Raw genomic sequence first — 19,123 nt, forward strand, 5'->3', positions numbered from 1 at the left:
CATCTCGAACACAATCATGAGCTTCGCGCTGCTGCTCCTGGTCGGCGCCGCCGCCGCGGATCGCTTCGGCCTGCGGCCGGACTGGCCGCTGGAGGGCCTGCGGCCGCTCGAGTCGCTGGCGCTCTGCGGCAACGCGACCTACAAGCCGCTGTGCGACCGCGCGGCGCGCTTCCGCGCGCTGATGCAGCAGCGCCCGCGCGCGCCGCCCCGCGCGCTGCCGGACCGAAGCGCGGCGCCGCTCCGCGTCCACGCGGTGCCGCCGAGCTGGCTGACGCGCGGCGCCGGCGGGCCCGACGTGGCGTGCGAGGTCCCCTGCGCGTACGCGGTCGGGCTCGGCGACGCGAACCTCACGCTCGGGAGCCTGCGGCCCGTCGGCGGCGCGCCCGCCGCCGCCGTGCTCAACTTCGAGAGCACGACGAAGCACTGGCGGCCGCTCGCGCGCGGCGGCGCGCTCGCGCTCACGTACAGCCGCTACGCGGACGTCGTCTACGAGTTCCACCGGCGCGAGGACGTCGACTGGGCCGCGCGCGCGGCGCCGCCGCGGCCGCGGACGCCGGCGTCCCGCGGCGGTCGACGGCGCGAGGCTCGGAGCGCGCGTCCGTAGGCGGACGCCGTCGTCGGCGGTCTACGTGAGCCACTGCGTCCCCTGGCGCGCGGCGTTCCTCGCGGAGCTCGAGGCCGCGGGCGTCGCCCTCGAGCGCCACGGCGCCTGCGCGCCCGGCCGGCGGCGCGAGGCCTGCGGCGCGCGGACGGACTTCAACAAGCGCTGCAAGATCGACGGTCTCGCCGCGCACCCCTTCGCGATCACCAGCGTCCTTGCGGCCGTGACGATTTTCGAGAGATTTGGGGTGGGAACACAGCGAGAAATTGTCATGCTTGGCAGGCGATCACGGTCGAGAACTCGCTCCTCGACGCGCGTCCGCCGGCGCCGGTCCCTCCGCGAGGCCCGACGCGCGCCCTCGCAGGACTACGTCACCGAGAAGTGGAGCCACGCGTGGGCCTCGGGCGCCGTCGTCGTCTACGTCGGATCGCCGCTCATCCACGAGCGGGAAGCGGACTACCCGCCCTTCATCAACGGGCTCGACTTCGCCGGCCCGGGCGCGCTCGCCGCCTACCTCCACGAGGTCCTCGCGAACGACACGCTCTGGCGGCGCTACGCGGCGCGCGGCCCGCCGCCGAACGCGACGCGCGCGTCGGGGCGCCACTGGGGCGGCATCACCCTCGACCGCCACGTCTGCGACGCGTGCTTGGCTTTTTACGGGTGATTTACGGCGGTCAAACCTCGGCCTGATTCACGGCGGTCGGTTCCAAAACTCGGCCTCGCGCTCCGCGGCGAGCCCGTCCTCGGCGAGGCCGTCGTTCGCGAGCACGGCGAAGAGGAAGTCGCGCTCGTCGTCCGGGAGGCCCGGCAGGCACGGGTGGCCGTCGTCGTCGTATTTCGCGTTCGTCGCCCCGTACAAGAAGCCGACGTCGCGGAGCATCTGCTTCTGCATCGTCGCGCGGACGCGGCCGAAGTCGACGTAGGCGAGCTCGCGCGCCGCGGGGCAGGCCGCCGTCGCCGCGCGGCGGAGCCGCGCGACGTGCGTGTGGCGCCGCTTCTCGCTCGGGTGCGACAGGCCGCAGAAGTCGTTGCAGACCAGCGCGTCCATCTCCGCGAGCTCGAGGCCGAGCTTCGACCGGAGGATCTCGCCGATGGGCTCGACGTAGGCCCAGGGCCGGAAGACGAAGAAGATGGAGAGCTCGTCCCCGAAGTCGACGCGCGCGGCGTTGTCGCCGCAGTCGCCGCCGCCGACGGCCGCGCCCTTGTACCACTTGTCCGGCGCCGGCCCGTGGCACGGCGGCGGCGCCGCCGAGACGCGCGCGAGGACGACGTCGCTCGCGTTGCTCCGCGTGCCCGCGCGCAGCGCCGCGATGTCCATGCGCGGGCCGCGGGCCTGCACGAGGCCGCCGGCGACGCGGTTTTGCCACGCGCAGGCCATGGACTCGAAGACCTGGCGCATCAGCGAATTCCCGAGGACGACGACGTTCGCCGGGCGCGTCGCGTCGCCGCAGCGCCGTAGGCGCTTCGCGACGTCGAAGTGGCCGCCCCTCCGGCCGACGAGCGCGGCCCAGGTCTCGTTCGCCGCGGAGACGTGGGTCCACGCGTGCGCGACGGGGCGCCGCGGGTCGTCCTTGCAGTTGTAGCTCGCCTTCATGAGCCAGCAGGTCCAGTCGTACTCGGCGCGCGGCGCCGCCTCGACCCAGCGGCCGCCCTTGAGCGACACGGTCGCCGCCGCCGCCGCGGCGACGACGAGCGACGCGCGGAGCGCGCCGCCGCCGCTCATCGGGCCACGGCGCTCACGCGAGCAGCTCGACGGTCTCGGCGGCCACCTCCGCCATCTCGAAGAAACTGCCCACGCTCACGCGCAGCTGCTTCGCGTCCACCGCGCGGAAGTTGACGACGACGACCTTGCCCTCGACGCGGCTCGAGCGCTCGCAGGACTCGGGCGACAGCTCCTTGTCCACCGCGAGCGACTCCTCGACGACGACCGCGATGCGCTCCGTCGCGAACTCGAACGACACCTCGGCGGAGTAGCGCATGCGGTCCCAGCGGTGGTGCTGGCTGCGCGACGCAACGACTCGGCGACGCTTGCTCGACGCTTGCGCCGGCACAAGAGCGGCAGAGAGCGACGCTGAGTGAGTTCAAGGTGCAGCTCAACATAGACTCAGTCAAAAGGCGCCACGGGTTCGGCCGCCGCGATGATGCTTGCATTGTACTTCGCTTGTTAGGCAGCCTCGGCTGGTCGACGTGATGCGTCCCGTCCTGGGCGCCGCCCTCGCAGCGGTGCTGGTCCGGTCGGCCGCCGAGTCCGCCGCCCCGGCGCTGTACGTGTCCATGACTGAATATCACGGGGGCAGCACCTTCTTCTCGGGGGTGATGGATACGCACCCGTGCGTGTGCGACATGGGCGAGCACTTCACGGGCAAGGGAGGCGTGGGCGTGAACTTGCACAAGAACAACAGCTTCATGTTTCAGGTGGCGCAAGGTCCGGACGCGATGCGCGCGTACTTTTTGTGGCTGTTCGCGAGCCACGAGCGATGCGCGTCGGTGCCGAAGACGTGTCCCGTCGGGTCGCCGCGGGCCTTCGGCATCAAGCTCCAGCTCCTGCGGTACTTCAAGATCGACCAGATCGGCCAGGTCGCCGCCGCGCTAGTCGGCGCCGGCATCCGCGTGTTCTTCCTGAACCGCGAGAACAAGCTGGACCGGGAGATCAGCAAGCACTCGTCGACCCTCCACTGCCCCGCGCTCGGGGAGGCGAGGCACGACCCGCTGTGCCTGGCGACGATCGCGAGTCGACCGCCGGCGAGGCTGGACTGCGCGACCACCGTCTCCGGCATGCGGTCGTCCATGTCCCAGTGGGCGGCGACCTACAAGGCGTTCGCCCGCGCCAGCCAAAACGTCGCGACCCCGTTGACGCTGGATCTCACGTACGAAGCCCTCGTCGCCGACCCGAGGGAGTGGGAGCGGATCGTCGAGTGGGTCGGTATGGCGCGCTCGACGGCCTGCGAGCTCCGGGCGCGCCTCGAGAAGAAGCAGACCAAGTCCCAGCGCGACGCGGTCGGGAACTACGACGACATCGAGGCCTGCCTGCGGGACGCGGACCAGAGGAAGAACCCGAGGGACGCGGACGTCGCGCCCTTCCTTCGCGGGCGCGTGCCCTCGCCGGCCGCGAGGTTCCCGTCCGAGGACCCCGAGCTGTGCCCGGGCTTGGGCGACGCGTCCGCGCGGTCCCCGCCGCCGTCGCCCGCGCCCGCGCGGCCCTGCGGGGACGACTGGAGCGGCGGCGACGCGTGGATCTACGAACCGACGCCGCAGCTTCGCACCTTCAATTTCTGCAAGAAAGTCGTCCAGCTCTCGCGCTGGCCGCTCGTCCGGGGCGACATGCTCCTGGTGACGACCGGCGGGCTGCGGGGCGCCGTCTTCCAGCGCGTCTCCGAGGGCGGCTTCGACCCGGAGACGCGGGCCTTCGACGGCGTCCTGCGGATCGAGCGCGCGGCCGGCGGCGCGGCCACGGGGCGCCCGCTCCACTTCGAGACGCAGGACCGGAACCACTCGAGGGCGGCCCTCGACGACCTCCGCGGCTGCTGGCGGCAACCGACGCCGGCGCCGGCCCCGGTCTTCGCCTTCGTGTCCGACCCCCTCGACAACTTCCTGCGGGGGTTCGCGCAGCTCATGGCCAGCAGCGCCGAGAAGCGCAGCAGGGGCGAGTCGGCGACCCAGGCGATCTCGCGCCGCGCCTTCCCGTCGCCCGCCGCCCGCCTCGACGCGTGGCTCGAACTCCATCGCGTCGGACGCGAGACGACGGGCCTCGACCGGCGCGTCGCGCTCCAGTCCTGGTTCCTCGCCTACGACGCTCGCGTCGCCGACCAGCGCTTCCAGGTCGCCGCCCTCTGGGACGCCACCAAACTCGACGACGTCCTCGCGGAGGCCGGCTACAACGTCAGCGCGCGACCCCCCCGAAGGAGCCCCCCGAAAGAGGCCGCGTTCCTCGTGGACCGCGCCGACCTGAGCGCCTTCGCCTGGGCCGCCCTCTGCGGCTACCTCGCCGACGACTACGGGTGCCTCGCGTACGAGGTCCCGCCCGAGTGCGCCCGCCCGCCGGCGGCGCCGCGTAGCGTCCTGCTCTAGCCCCCCAGGTCCAGGAACCCGCGCGGTGTCCGGGCGTCGCCTAGGGGCCAGGCCGCCTTGCTCGCCGTACGACTCGGACTCCGAGTCCATAGTATTATTATTATTATTATTATGGGTGCTTTAACGTGGGGACTTAGCGCCCTCCATCATGCTGAAAGCCGCGAAAGTGTGGCCGATTACCACAAGGACGCTCTCCCAGCCGCCAGTCGACGGCGACCTCAACTGGGCGACCTCGTATTTCGAGACCGCACCGTAACACCGAATCGATATCGTCGCCGCCCGCGCGCCTGGTCGGAGCTTTCCTCGACTTGCAGAGGTGTTGCAGCTCATTAGCATGGGCAGCTCGCATTTGACACAATGTCACACCTCCGATCGATGATGGGCAGCATGTGACACATGCGAGTCCTCGTCCTCGTCCTCGCCGCCGCCGCCGCCGCCGCCGCGACGACGAACGCGACCTTCGTCTGCGTCCCGCGCCGCGCGCAGCTGCCGGCGGGCTACGCGCAAAAGCATTACTGCGAGCAGACGCCGACGCGAGGCCGCAAATGGGGCAGAAAATGCGAGACGGCGAGCGACACGTGCGCGCGCTCGCAGCTCTGCGCTCCCTGCGCGGCGCCGGCGCCGGAACCGCCGCGCGCCGCGGCGTGGAACGCGTCGTCGCGGGCCGTCCTGCTGCACCGCGTGCACAAGGCCGGGTCGAGCACGATGACGGGCTTCTTCGAGGGCGTCGCGTCGCTCGCGCCGGGGCTCTGCGTGCTGACGACGTTCCACGCGGCCCTCGACGCGCGGTGCCTCTTCCCCGCGGCGCTCCACCGCGACGGACGCCAGCACGCGTCGGAGCGGCGCTGGACCGACTGGCTCGACTGCGCGGACCGCGAGCCGACCTTCTTCGACGAGGCGCGACCGGCGCGCGCCCCGAACGCAACGGACCGACGTCCCGCGCCGCGTAGGAGGACCACTTCACGAACCCGTTCACGCGCGTCTTCGGCCTCGCGTCGGCGCCGGGCCGCGCGTGCCGCGCCTGGCCCGCCGACGCCTGCGGCGGCTGCGACCCGGCGCGCGCGGAGTGCCGCGTGTCCGGCCCGGCGCTCGGCCGCGACGACCTCGAGCGGTGCCCGGCGTCCGCGCGGCTCCGGCCCCTGAGCCGCGAGGACCTCGCGGCCGCGCGCGACGCGCTCGGCCGCTTCGACGCCGTCGTCCCCGTCGAGGCCTTCGACGACGAGGCCGAGGGATGGCTCCTGGCCAAGCTCGGCCTCGGCGCGCTCGACGCCGACCGCGTGCCCATCCTCTGGAAGGGCCGGCCGCCGCCGAAGCCCACGAAGCGCGGCCGCGCGCCGGGCCCCGCGCCGCTCGCCGTGAACCGGAACGTGCGGAAGTCGCACCTGGCGCGAGACCGGCGTCGCGCGTCCGAGGGATTCCGGGGACCCGTCGCGCGGCGTAGGCCGAGGACGCGCTCCCGCCGGAGGCGCTGCGCCCGCGGATCCTCGAGGACCTCTGGCTCGACGTCGAGCTCTACTGCGAAGCGGCGCGCGCGTGGCGGGCCGCGCTCGACGCCTGGCGCGGCGAGCCTCCCTCCGCGGCGAGCGCGCGCGGCTGCGCCGAGCTGCTCGAGGAGACCCACGGCGCGGCCGGCGTCCGCGCGCGGGACCGCGCGCCGGCGACCCGGGACGCGGCCCTCGCGCAATGCCCGCGCCTCTCGAACGGCACCGCGTGCTGCACGCACGCGACGGACAAGCTCGCGCACCAGCTCGTGGGCAACGCGACCTGCCACCGCGGACACCCCTGGACCTAACCTTGCATCGATGGTGCATGTGCTATTGCAGTTCTCGAGGTGGACGATGGGCTGCTCTCCCAGGCATGACGGTCGTCGGCTGCTGGCGGCGGCGCTGCTGGTCATCGGCGTGTGCGCGCAGCGCGCCAGCGTCCGCACGGCCAGCGGCCGCGTCGTGGCGCCGCCGGGGTTCTATGCCATCGGCTGCACCAAATGCGGCACGTCGACGCTCCACTCGATATTACTCCACCATCCCGACGTCGCTTCCACGTGCAAGTCGACGACGTGGGTCCGCCGCATGCACTACGTCGCCAACGCGACGCTCGCAACGCACCCGGCGCGCGTCGCGCCCGCGTCGGCGACGGGCAACAGGCGCGCGTACGCGGCGTGGATCGAGGCGGCGCGCGCGCGAGCGGCGGACCTAACCGCCTCCGCCCGCGACGGCGCGGGGCTCGACGAGGCCTTCGCCGCGTGGTACATGTACGACAAGGTCGCCACGGACCTGCTCTGGCGCTGGGACGCCATCGCCGGCGACGGCGACGACGGCGCGCTCCGGGCGTCGACGCTCGCGAACCTCGCGGCCGCCGCGGCGCCGCGCGGGAGCGTGACGGCCGCGCTGCGGCGCGACGAGGCGGCCCATTTCCCCGCGGCGCGCGACCCGCCGGCCGCGGCGCGCGCGTCCGAGGACGAGTACGCCGCGCAGCTCGCGCGCGCCGCGCGCTACGCGGGCACGCGGAGCGCGGCCCTCTGCCGGCCCGAGGCCTGGGCCCTGCTCTGCAAGGAGCCGCGCTTCTATGGGTCGCCGCAGCGCGTCAAGGGCTACGACGCCTACCTCGAGGACTTCGCGCCGGCGCTGGAAAGCCCGCGCGACCGCGCGGACCCGCCGCTCGTCGGCGACTTCACGGCGTGCCTCTTCTACGGCTGCGACTCGCGGGACCCCGCGGCGACGGCCGCGGACATTCTGGCGACGTCGCGGGCGCCGCCGAGGTTCGTCGTCGTCGTCTGCGAGCCCGCGCGGCGCGCGCGGTCCTACCTGCGCATGACCTGCGCAAGCGTCGGCTCGCCGAAGCGCCACGCCTGCGCCGACGGGCTCGCGGGCCAGGCCGCCGTCGCGCGCGCGCAGCTCGCGCGCGCGGGCTGCGGCGCGGAGATCTACGCGGCCGACGGCGGCGCGTCGTGGCGCGCCAAGGGCTGCCTCGCCCGGGCCTACCGCGCCGCGGGCAACGCGCTCGTCCGGGGCTTCTACGGCGACTGGCTCGAGGTCTGGCTCGCCGCGACGGACCGCGTCTACGTCGCGCAGCTCGAGGCGCTCGACGCCGCGGCGCTCGACGCGCTCCACGACTTCCTCGGCCTCGCGCGGCACGCCTACAGCGACGTCGTCCTCGCGGAGCGCCTCAACGTCGCCAAGGCGCTCCGCGCCGACGGCGCGACGCGCTTCGAGGCCGGCCCCGTCGAGGCCGTGCCCGACGCGGACGCCGCGGCGCTCCGCGAGCTCCGGGAAAACGTCTTCGCGGCGCCCCTGCGCCACTTCTGCGCCACGGTGCGCGCCGCGAGCGCGGGGCCCCTACCGCTCTGCGCGAGGAACGCGACTTAGGCGTCGCCGCGCTTTCGGTGCTCCGCGCGGACGTGCGCGGCTCGCCGCTTCCGGTGCGGCGCGCCGAAGGACGGGTGGTCGTAGTAGCGGAGCATGCGGTCGCCGTCGGCGATGCGCTCCCGGGAGGCGCCCGCGGGGTCGCGCTTGACGAGGTCGAAGACGACGCTCGACGACCGCGGCGCCTTCCGGCCCGGCGCGGCGTGGCTCGCGGACCGCTTGACGAGGCCCTTGTCGAAGTTGATGCGGTGGAGCGCGGGCGTCGCCGCGTCGCCGCCGTAGTACTCGTAGAAGACGGCGCCCTCGAAGGACGAGCCGTAGGCGAGCCGCTCGACGAGCGCGTAGTCCGTGAACGTGACGTGGCGCGGGTTCGTCGCGTCGGGCAAGCCGAGCCGCAGGCCCTCGTCGCGCAGGGGCGCGTGCCTCGGGTGGCCGTAGTCGGGCACGGCGACGCGGGCCCAGCCGCCGGGCCGCAGGACCCGGTGGAACTCCTCGAGGAGCGCCGGGAGCCGCGTTTCCGGGATGTGCTCGAGCACGTGCTCGCAGAGGATGTGGGCGACGGTCGCGTCGCCGAGCGGCAGCGGCTTCGCCGCGTCGTAACACACGCAGTGCGAGCCGCACCAGGGGAAGGACGCGGCGCAGTGGCCGCCCATGGTCGAGGCCTCGTCGCCGAGCGCCTCGACGGCGACGTAGCCCTCAAAGTTCGCGCGCGGGTGCTTGTCCCGGCCGCCGCCGAAATTTAATTTGATGACGTCGAGCGCGCGCACGGCCTCCCACGAGCTCACGTCGTAGCTGCCCTCGGGATAGGGGCTGCCCTCGTAGGGCCACTCTGCGATCCTCCCGCCGACGCTATCCCAGGTGAAGCCGCGGAAGAACGTGACGTTGTCGGCCTCGAGGCACGACCGCGGCGGCAGGACGACCTCGACGCGCTTGTCGGCGTGCTTCCGCATGAGCGTGCAACCCTCGACGAGCGCGATGAGCGCGAGCAGGCGCCGCCTCGAAAGGCTGCCCATCGTTCAAACTTCAAAGTGCATGCAAAAAATCAACCGTAGGCTTGTACGATGGGCTGCCTGCGCGCCGCCATCCTGGCGGCCTCGCTGCTCGCCGCAACGTGCGACGACGAGGCGCTGTGGTTCTTCGGCGCGGACGCGGAGTGGACGGGCCCCGTCGGCTACCTGAAGAACCTGATGCCCGACGCCGAGGCCGTGGCGCGGGCCGGCACGGACGCGCGCTGGTCCGCGAACGCGAGCGCCTGCGGCGCGCCGCCGCTGAACCACACGTGCTCGCCGTCGCGCCTCGCCGCGCCGGCGCTGCCGCGGACCGGCGACCTCTGCGCGGCCGTCGACGGCCTGTCGATCCTCGTCGTCGGCGACAGCTACGCGCGGCACGTCTACGTCGCGCTCGCGCTGCTCCTGAGCGGCGACCTGCGCGCGGGCGCGCTCAAGGCCGGCGCCGACGGCGCGGCGAACTGCCACTACGCGAAGCAGTTCGGCGAGCACGCCAAGGAGGCGCGCCAGGCCTGCCGGCTCTTCGTCGCGAAGCGGCTGTCCGTCTGCGGCGGCCGCGCGCGGCTCCGCCTCGCGGAGGCCGCGTGCCCCGAGGTGACGCTCGTGAACCTGCGGCGCAACCAGGTCGTCGCCTACGGCCTCGGCGCGCACCCCTGCGCGCGGGGCGGCGCCAAGGGCCCGAAGCACCTGAGCTACAACGCGACGGCGTTCGAGGCGGGCTTCGCGCGGCCGCTCTGCGGCGGCGACGCGGAGATCCGGGACCGCGCCGCGGCCCAGCTCTTCTGGCTCGACACGCACTTCCGGCCGTCGAGCTTCGGGCCCTACGACGGCCCGGACCGCGTCTTCGACTTCCACGCGCGCGCGGCCGCGGCGATGCGCGCCGCGTGCGCCGCGCCGACGGTGTCGGCCTACGACGACACGCGCGCCCTCGTCGCGACGCCGGGGTCGCAGTGGCGGCGCATGACCTTCGACGGCGTCCACTGGGGCCTCCAGGTCAACGCGCTCAAGGCGCTGCGGCTCCTCGACCGCGTCGCCGCCGTGCCCGCGGCGCGGCGCGTCGCGGAGCACCGCGTCGACCGCCGGCCGGGCCGCGTAACGCCTTAGCGGTCGCCGAAGCGCGCGTGGCGCCTCGGCTCGAACGTGTCCGAGAGGCAGCAGCGGAGGCAGCGGCAGATGAGCTTGGGCGCCGTCGCGTTCGCCGGCGGCGCGGGCCGCCGGAGGAACCGCTGCTGCGCGAAGTTGGAGAAGGTCGAGTGCCAGAGGCCGACGAAGTTGCGCGCGCCGAGGAGGAGGCCGAGCTCCGCGGCGGCGTTGAGCTCGCGGTGCCTCGACCGCGCGCCGCTCTCGAAGAACGCGTGCGCCGGGAGCGCGCGGCGGTACGCGTCGAGGACCCAGGCCGTCTGCTCGTGGCCGACCTTGCCGATGGGCGTCACGAGGAGCCAGGGGGCGTCGCCGCCGACGCCCGCCGTCGCCCGCGCGTAGCTCGCGGCCATGGCGGCGCCGAGGCGCGCGAGGTCCGCGTCGCCGCCGCCGCACAGCGCGCGCGCCATGGCCTCCGGGTGGCCCTTGCGCCGGTAGGCGTTGAGCCGGTTGCGCGTGCCGTTGCGCCGCTCGAGGTAGAGGAGCCAGTCGCAGTCGAGGTTGAAGTGGACCGCATCGTAGGGCGCGGGCGGCGGCGGCCGCGCGCGCGCGGCCGCGACCGCGGGGCCCAGCGACAGGGGCAGCGTCTGCTTGAGGTCGAGGGCCAACGGCGCCTTGCCCCAGTCCATGGAGGCGTGGCACCGCGTCGCGTTGATGTGCCGCGCCGCGCAGGACGCGGGCAGCACGCGCGTCCGCGCGCAGTCGCCGCGGCCGCGCAGCGCCGCGTTCACGGGGTCGAGGTCGAAGAAGGCCTCGACGGGCAGCGCCGGCGTCGTCTCCCGCTTCGCCGTGCCGTCGACGAGGAAGCCGCCGTAGAGCAGGTGCTCGCCCGCGGCGCACGCGGCCGCGAGGTGGCCGACGAAGTCGTTCAGCGCCGTCGTGAAGCCGTACTGCAGCCCGCCGGGCGCGACGAGCACGCCGCGGCCCGGCGCGCGCGCCAGCACGGCGTCGCAGGACTCGGCGGCGGCGTCGGCGTCGCAGGCGCAGCGCGCGTCGTCGACCCACCGCGCGGCGCCGCCGCCGGCGCAGCCGCAGCTCGACGCCACGGACCGCGCCGACGCGAGGCAGGACGCGACGCCGGCGGCGTCGACGACGAAGCCGTCCATCGCCGTCGTTCCTTGGGAGAGGACGACGAGCACGATGACGAGGGCTCTCGATGCAGCCATCGTGCCGGGGTATTTACTCTGAGTTTGTCCCCTGTTGAAGCGGCACAGTGCAGCAAAAGCCGTCGTTGCATGGGCTTTCTTCGCGGCGCTCGCGATGGCGTCTGAGCGTTATGCGCCGGGATCGGCACTGGGGAAGGTGTCTCGCTGCCGCCCCAAACGCCCTCGTTCGGGCGTCGACCCGCCACGACGCGGATCCAGCGCGGTTGGGGCGGCGTCGACCATGCGGAAGCCGTCGAACCCGACGTCGGTCGGCTCGAGGTCCCGAGGGGCAGCCCGAGGCGCCTGGGGTGGGCCCACGCCGCCCGAGATGGTCTGGACCCGACCCCATGGTGGTATGGAACGGATCGAGACCATGTCCGGCGGCAGGGGCAGCCCCAGACACCCCACGGCCACCGTCGGGACGAAACGCCGTCAGAGCTCGGCCCGGTGGACTCGACGATTTCGGGCTCCCCCGAGGAACCTGCCGCGCTGGACGCGACGGGGTCGATGACGAACGATCTCCGCTGCTGCGATGGCTCGAAAACTATGTTAGAGGGGTCGCGAGGGGGCAGCGCGTCGCTTCCCACCCACTCTACCTCCCCGTTCCAGTCGCCACGCGGTCGTATGAGCGTCGCGTCTTCGCATGTGCCTCACCCTCGTCCTTGCGGCCCTCGCAGCTGCTGGGATCGTTGCACAATTCTGCATATTCGCGGAGCGGCGGGCCCTCAAAGACGGCCATCCCATCGCAGCGCGCCGCCAAAACGCTGCACAATGTCGATCATGAAGCACGGAGGACATTCGCTCGATTTTACCCCGGCGGGCTCTAAGTTTGACTGCAATGTTGTGAGGTTGAAGTCAATGAAGAAGCTTTTAGCGCACACAGTCCTCAGCGTCGTCCGGGACTACCGCGCCGAATTTAATGGACTAGGGCGTGTGCTGGGAAAACCGGAGGCCGGCGTCGTCCTCGCCCGGGTGGAGCTTGACGTGCTCGTGCTCGACGCGGATGAGCGCCCACTGGAAGCGGCGCGCGACCTCGACGACGCCGAGGAGCAGGATCACGTGCTGGGCCACGAGGGTCTGGTCCGGCGACACGTAGACGGCCCAGCCGAGGCGCGCGGCGAAGTTCGTGCCCACGGCGACGGCGTAGAACGGCGCCGGGAACTTCTTCGGTCGGCCGCGGCCGAGGCCCCAGTCCATGAAGACGTCCCAGAGGAAGTTGCAGAGCGTCGACGCCAGCGCGAGCGCGAGCCAGGCCCGCGCGTAGAACGCGTCGCCGGGGCTCCCCTTCTTCAGCACGGACGCGGCGACGAGCGCGACGGCGAGGAGGTACTTGGCCGCGTTCGCGGCGTTCTTCCGCCGGCCCGCCGGGTCGTCGCGGAAGGCGCGCGCGCTCTGGCCCAGGCGAATCAGAAAGGGCCCGACCTGCAACAACACGGCGACGCGCGCGTAGGCGAGGCCGGGCCCGCACGTCGCCGGCGCGGCGCGCAGCGTGTCGCCGGCCGGGTCCACGAGCCACGCGCCGAGCGCGCAGGTCGCGTACTGCATGTCCGCGAAGATCTTGGGCATGGAGCAGAGCACGTCGGCGACGAAGGTCCGCGCGAACGTCGCGCGGCGGAACGGCCCCGCGAGCACGGGCAGGAGCAGGTCGAAGACGAGGCCCCGGCGCGCGGCCACGGCGCCGGGCGACGCCGCGAGGCTCAGCGGCGCGCGGTCCGCGGGCCAGGCGAGGAAGAGCGCCGGCGCGAGGAACGCCAGCGCCGGCAGCGCGTCGCGGAACGCCGAGACGTCCGCGCCGAGCGCGCCGGGCGCCATGAGCAGGAGCGCGTAGACCAGGAACGCCGAGAAGACGGCGATGAAGCACGCGTAGGCGTAGGCCAGGACCGTGTCGTAGGTCACGAACGGGGACACGTCGAGCGCGCTCCGGTAGTCGACCTTGCACCGCCGCCACGCGAACAGCGTGCCGCCGTAGAGCAGCCCGCAGAGGCAGAGCAGGAACGACGACCGGAAGAGCGGGTAGGGCCAGCCGCAGATCTCGTGGATGCCGCCGCTCGCCGGGTCGTAGCTGAACATCATGACCAGGATCGACACGCAGAACAGCGTCAGCGTCGAGCCGGAGCTCAGGCCCAGCACGAACATGCGCGTCTTGACGCTGTCCATGTAGGCGTGGTGCGCCGCGTCCTGGAGCAGGTGGCTCATGCGCCGCGGGGTGGCCATGGCTGTGCGATTGCCTCAACGCGTCCTAATTCTGGCTGCCATAAGAGTTTGCGATTTCCGCCTGTGCAACGTTGACGTCAAGTTAGCGGGCGACAGCGGCCCACGCAGCGGCCGCGGGGCCAAGGTGCGGGGCCCCGCGCGGCTCGGACGGCTCCTGCCGCGGATGATGCGCGCGGACCCCCGCGACCGGCCGTCGTTCTCCGCGCTGCTCCGGGAGCTAGGCTAGCTAAGGACATCAGCAGGAGCGCACGCGCAGCAGGCGGAACTTCGCCGGCGGCGACGCCGGCGACCGCGGCGGCCGGGGTACGACGTGGAGCGCGTGGGTCCCCGGCGCGGCGAAGCGCGACCCGGGCCGGAGGACGAAGGTCCGCACGGGGACGCGCCGCGTCGGCGGCGCGAGCTCCGCGCGCTCGAAGAACACGGACGTGCGCGGCATCGTGGACCGGTCGCGCCAGGCGCCGCGGACGACGTGGGGCGCGGGGCTCAGGCCCGCGGCGAAGGCCGCGCACTCGGGGAGCTTCTCCGCGCAGGCCTCGCGCGGGCCGCAGGGCTTCGGCGCGCAGAAGTCCTCGAGGGCCTCCGTCGCCGCGAGGGCCGCCTCGGCGGCGGCGACGTCGTCGTCGAGCCAGAAGACGCCGTCGGCGAAGGTCTCGTAGGACGCGAGCGCGGTGACGAGGAGCGCGGGCCGCGGGCCGAGGCGGACCTCGAGCGAGAGCCGGCGCGCCGCGTCGCGGAGCCGCGACCCCGCGGCGCCCGCGGCGGCCTCGACGCCCGACTTGGACCCGTTGGCGACGAGGCGCCAGGCGGGCCCCGCGGCGGCGAGGTCCGCGGCCGCGAAGTCGGACAGGTAGCGGCCGCCGCAGGCCGCGACGGCCGCGCCGAGCCGCGCCGTGAAGTTCCGCGGCGGCAGCGGCGCCGGCGCCGCCGGAGCTCCCTCCCCGACGGTCCGCCGCGCGGCGGCCTCCCAGGCGTAGGCCATCGCGTCGGCCATGAGCTGGTGCGGCCACCAGTTCGGGTGGTGCCGCGTCGGATGCCAGAGGAGGCCCGGGTCGACGGCGCCGGCGTCGCCGCGCCGGCGCCGCGCGGCGACGGACCGCACCGCGTCGCGGTACGAGACGACGGGGAAGCCGTAGTAGCGCGCGTTCGGCGCGACGACCTCGGCCTGGTAGCCGTCGTCGACGTCCGCGAGCTTGCGCATCGCGACGAAGACGACGAGGACGGCGCCCTCCGATAGGACGAGCCGCGCGAGGCTCTCCGTCGCGTCGCGCGCCTCGGCGTAGACCGCGCCGTCGCCGTCGTCGTTGACGCTGAAGTCGACGACGACCATGGCCGCGCGCGCGACGGCGTCGGCGACGTCGGCCCAGTTGACGACGCGCCAGGCCGTCGTCGTCGAGCCCTCGAAGCGGTTGACGACGCGGAGCCCCGGGCACCGCGGGTAGCGCCACCGGAGCCACGCCTCGAACCGGTGCCACGCGGAGCAGTTCGCGCCCTCGTCGAAGGGAAACGTCGGGTTCCAGCAGCTCCGGCCGCCGGTCACGGACCCGCCGAAGACGACGACGTCGAAGGCGCCGCGCGCGTCCGCGTCGCACCGCTCGACGCCGCGCGCGAGGCGCGCCCACGCGTCGAGGCGGCTCCCGTCGCCGTCGAGCGCGAGGGCCGCCGCCCAGTCCGCGGCGGAGAACGGCACCTCGCCGGAGAATCGCCCGTATTTCCCGTCGTAGCGATCCACGGACGCGAGCAGGCCGTCGAAGTGCGCGACGCGCACGACGGCGCAGCCGGCCGCGTCTGTGTCGGGAGGCGTGGTGTTGCGTGTGGCCGCGACGACCGTCACGCACCGCTCGGCGCCCGCGAGGCGTCGCCGCGGCGCGTCGCCCGGCCGCGTCGGCGCGTCGCCCGGCCGCCGCGGCGCGTCGCCCGCGTAGGGCAGGTACCAGGGCCGCGCGGGGCCGTACGTCAGCAGGCAGCGCGCGAGCGGCGCGGCTCGCGCGCGGCGGCTGTGGCCGTGCGCGACGAGCGCGGCCACGAGGTTCGACGCCGTCGAGCTCACGGTCGCGACGAGGCCGTCCGTCGCCGCCGCCGCGACGGCGAGGTCCGCGAAGAAGGCCCGCGACGGCCCGTGCTCCGCGAAGTCCGCCTCGTCCGCCGCGGCGCCGACGGCCGCGGTCTTCGCGGCGCAGCCGAGGGCGCGCGCGAAGGCCGACACGTTCGCGCGCGTCGCGGCGCGGTCCGACATGATGCGCACGACGCAGGGCCGCCGCGCGGCGCCGACGACGCGCGCGAGGCACGCGGCCTCGCGCGACACGTCGGCGCCGTCGTCCGCCGCGCGCGCGCGGTGCCGCGAGTGCAGGGCCACGGAGAAGCCGGCGTCGGCGTCGACGGGGACGGGCCGGGCCAGCTCGAAGGCCGCGTGGAATAGCACGCCGTAGGCGAGGTCGAGGCCGCCGCGGAACAGCGCCGCCGCGCGGCGCCGCGCGGCGGCCCCCAGGCACCGCGCGGCCTCGGGCATGGCCGCGGCCGCCGCGTTGTGGCCGTACATGACGCCAAAGTCCACAAAAGTCGCCGGCAGCTCGTCGAGGCCCGGCGTCGCCAGGATGTGCGCCTCGGCCGTCTGCTTCGCGGGCCAGCCCGGTACCGTCGACCAGTTCGCGGCGCCGTCGTCCCGCGCGACCCAGCGCCGCAGGCGCAGCGCGGCGCCGCAGGCGGCCTCGCTGTTGCCCGCGAAGTCAGGCGGGCTCGCGAAGCGCGCCACGAGCGTCCGGTTCGTGACGACGGCGAGCGCGAAGGCGTTGAGGAAGCCGAAGACGCCGTTGCCCGCCTTGAGCGGGCAGAAGTAGGTCGCGCGCGCGAACGTGCCCACGGGGCCGCGCCGGTAGGCCTCGAGGAGCGCCTCGGCCTCGGCGCGGCTCGCCGGCGCGTCCCTCGCCGCGGCGGGCAGGCCGTGGGCGCCGTCGACGACGCCGCCGGCGCACTCGCGCGGCGTCTCGTAGCCGAGGCACGCGTAGTCCGCGGCGAAGGCGCCGCAGAACGGCGCCCAGAAGCCGAGGGAGATCGGTCGCGGCCGCGGCGCGAACGCCGGCGCCGTGCGATTGTCCTCGACGCGGCGCAGGGCGACGGCGGCGACGGCCCGGGGCCAGCCGCCCCGCCTCGCGCGCGCGGCGACGGGCTGCGTCGCCGCGTGGCGGAACCCCGCGGCGACGTCCCGGGCGTAGGCCGCCGCGGCGTCGCCGGCGTCGAAGGCGGCGCGGCCGCGGCTCGCGCGCCAGGCGGCCCAGGCGCGCGCGTGCGCCGTGCCCGGCGCCGTCGCCTGCGCGACGCCCGCGAGGAACCGGTCGACGGGCTCGCGGACGACGACCGCCACGGTCCGCGGCGGCGTCGCGCACGGCGCCCAGTCGTCCGCGGCCTCCGGCGCCGCCTCGTCGACGCGCGCAGCGACGGAGACGCCATGAGTGACGGATGGGCAGTAGCCGGAGCGACCCAACCAGTCATCCATGATGCCCGGGTTGCGCCAGGCCAGCACGCCGAGCGCCGCCTCGCAGGCATCGCGCGGCCGCTGCTTCTTCGCACGGATGGTGCACCATGTTGCCAGCAGGAGACGCGCAACTCGCATCGTCCATAAGAGGCACGCTGCCCCGTGTTTGAACTTCAACAAAGCCAACTGGCGCGATGGGCTTCGCGAGGGCTGCGTGTTTGAGCCATGTTCTGCGTGCACCATGATCTGCGTGCATGCGCCATGATCTGGCTCTTACTGCTGCTCGTTCCCGCGGGAACGGCGCGGGAGACGCTGATCCAGTACGGCCCGCCGCGCTCCGCGACGACGTTCCAGTTGCAGGTCATCCGCGCCGCGGCCTGTTTGAGGGATGGCGCGCCGCCGGAGGTCGTCAAGGCGCACAAGGAGGCGCAGCTCCGCGGCGCGCTGCAGAAGGCCAACGCGACCGGGTTCCTGCTCTTCGCGACGGCGCGCGGCGGCGGCGGCCGGCGGCCGCGCTGCGCCGACGCGGGCCGCGACGCGGAGCGGGCGCGCGCCGAGCTCTCGGAGACGCTCGGCGCCGCCGTCGCCCACGTGCAGCTCTACGAGTACCTCGAGCGCTGCGGCTCGAACGTGCAGATCTTCGCGTACGCGGAGAAGCTCGGCCTCGACGACGGCGCGGGCGACGACGTCCTCGAGTACATGCGCTACTGGTCCGTGCTGCGGCGCTGCTGCGGGCCGCAGATGAGCTTCGACTACCGCGCGCGGCTCCTGGGCCTCCCGCGTGCGGACAACGCCAAGGCGCGCGCGCGCAACGACCCCGCGTACGACGCCTGCGAGACCTACAACCTCACGGCGGTCGAGCGCCACGTCCTCCGGACGCGCGTCGTCCGCGCCTGCGGCCCGTCCATGGCCCAGCTCTCCCACAAGCTGCCCTTCGCCAACAACATCACCGTCGGCGCCTGCGCCCGCTACGAGGCCGCGGTCGTGACGCAGCGCCTCCGCTTCAACCGGCCGCCCGCGGACCCGTGGTAATGAATTACGGCGGGTACGGCTCCGCGAAGAGGCCGAGGCCGTTGAAGAAGGCGAGGTCGTCGGCGACGGCGCGCGTGATCGCGGCGAAGAGCTCGGCGCTGTAGGTCTCGACGGCGTCCGTCGTGCGCGAGCTGTGGACGTGGCTCGAGGCGCGGTGCCGCGGCGACAGGAACTCGACGCCCGAGAGCGACGCGCCGGGGCCGAAGCGCCGCCGGTTCCAGGACCGCGCGTCCGGCACGATCGTCGCGAGGCTCTCGATGTCCGCCGCGTCGCCGAACCTCAGCAGCCGCGTCCGGTTCGCCATGCCCGGCAGCTGGAACGCGCAGAAGCAGCGGAGCGCGCGGAAGTGCTGGTTCACGAGGACGCGCTGCGCGTCGCAGGGCAGGCGCTGCTGGTCGTAGAGGTCGTGCGTCGCGTACTGGAGGTAGATGGCCTGGAGCCGCAGGAACTTCGTCGGCAGCTTCGCCGTGGCCGCCTTGAAGGCGCCGGTCTGGCAGCTCGGGCAGAACTCCTGGCTGCCGAACGCGCGCAGCGACGAGAGGATGCGCTCCACGGGATGGCGCAGGATCGCGACGCGGACGCGGCCCGCGTCCTCGAGCCACGCACCGACGGCGCGGTGCGTGTCGTCGGGCATCCTCGTCGGGTCCGTCTCGATGCCGTCCCAGCGGAGCTTCGTCGACTGGCCCCACCACTCCAGCCGCCGCCCGCGCAGCACCTCGAGCACGGCCATGCTGCCGCACTTGGGGGGCACGCAGACGAGCGCCGTGCCCTTGGTGTTGTTCTGGACGACGCGCATCGCGCTGCCGGCGCCGCGATCCTGCGGGAAGGAGAGGAACCAGCTCGACGTCGCGAAATCGCCCTTGACGGTCCAGCTGTAGGCCGTCGGCTGCGGGCTCGGCGCCGGCGTGCCGCGCTTGTGCGGCACGCGCTGCGGCAGGGTGCCGCGGAGTCGAGCGCTCGCGCACACCATGAGCAGCAAAATGCTGCCCCGCATCATGATGCGATCGCGGCTTCACGATGCTGCCATATGCATCACAAGACCCTTTCAGATTCGCAAACCTTGAATGTCACGATGCCTTCACGAC

The 19,123-nt window shown here is 73.8% G+C and overlaps 2 protein-coding genes across 2 annotated transcripts; one reads left to right on the top strand and one right to left on the bottom strand.

The window, feature by feature from the left end:
- Window positions 1-16: 16 nt before the first annotated feature.
- On the top strand, window positions 17-10,142 carry AURANDRAFT_60416 (hypothetical protein; the record flags this gene model as incomplete). Its single annotated transcript, XM_009033924.1, has 9 exons — window positions 17-558; window positions 605-812; window positions 884-931; window positions 966-1,232; window positions 3,017-4,615; window positions 5,620-6,036; window positions 6,111-6,419; window positions 6,493-7,980; window positions 9,084-10,142. The coding sequence occupies 9 exons, from the start codon at window positions 17-19 to the stop codon at window positions 10,140-10,142; spliced, it is 5,937 nt and encodes a 1,978-aa protein (XP_009032172.1).
- A 2,105-nt stretch (window positions 10,143-12,247) lies between these two features.
- On the bottom strand, window positions 12,248-19,035 carry AURANDRAFT_60417 (hypothetical protein; the record flags this gene model as incomplete). Its single annotated transcript, XM_009034555.1, has 3 exons — window positions 12,248-13,501; window positions 13,788-17,205; window positions 18,047-19,035. 3 exons carry the CDS (start codon window positions 19,033-19,035, stop codon window positions 12,248-12,250), a joined length of 5,661 nt encoding a protein of 1,886 aa, XP_009032803.1.
- Between the last annotated feature and the right edge of the window lie 88 nt (window positions 19,036-19,123).

This window comes from Aureococcus anophagefferens (assembly GCF_000186865.1).
Source record: "Aureococcus anophagefferens unplaced genomic scaffold AURANscaffold_1, whole genome shotgun sequence".
NCBI lineage: Eukaryota > Pelagophyceae > Pelagomonadales > Pelagomonadaceae > Aureococcus > Aureococcus anophagefferens.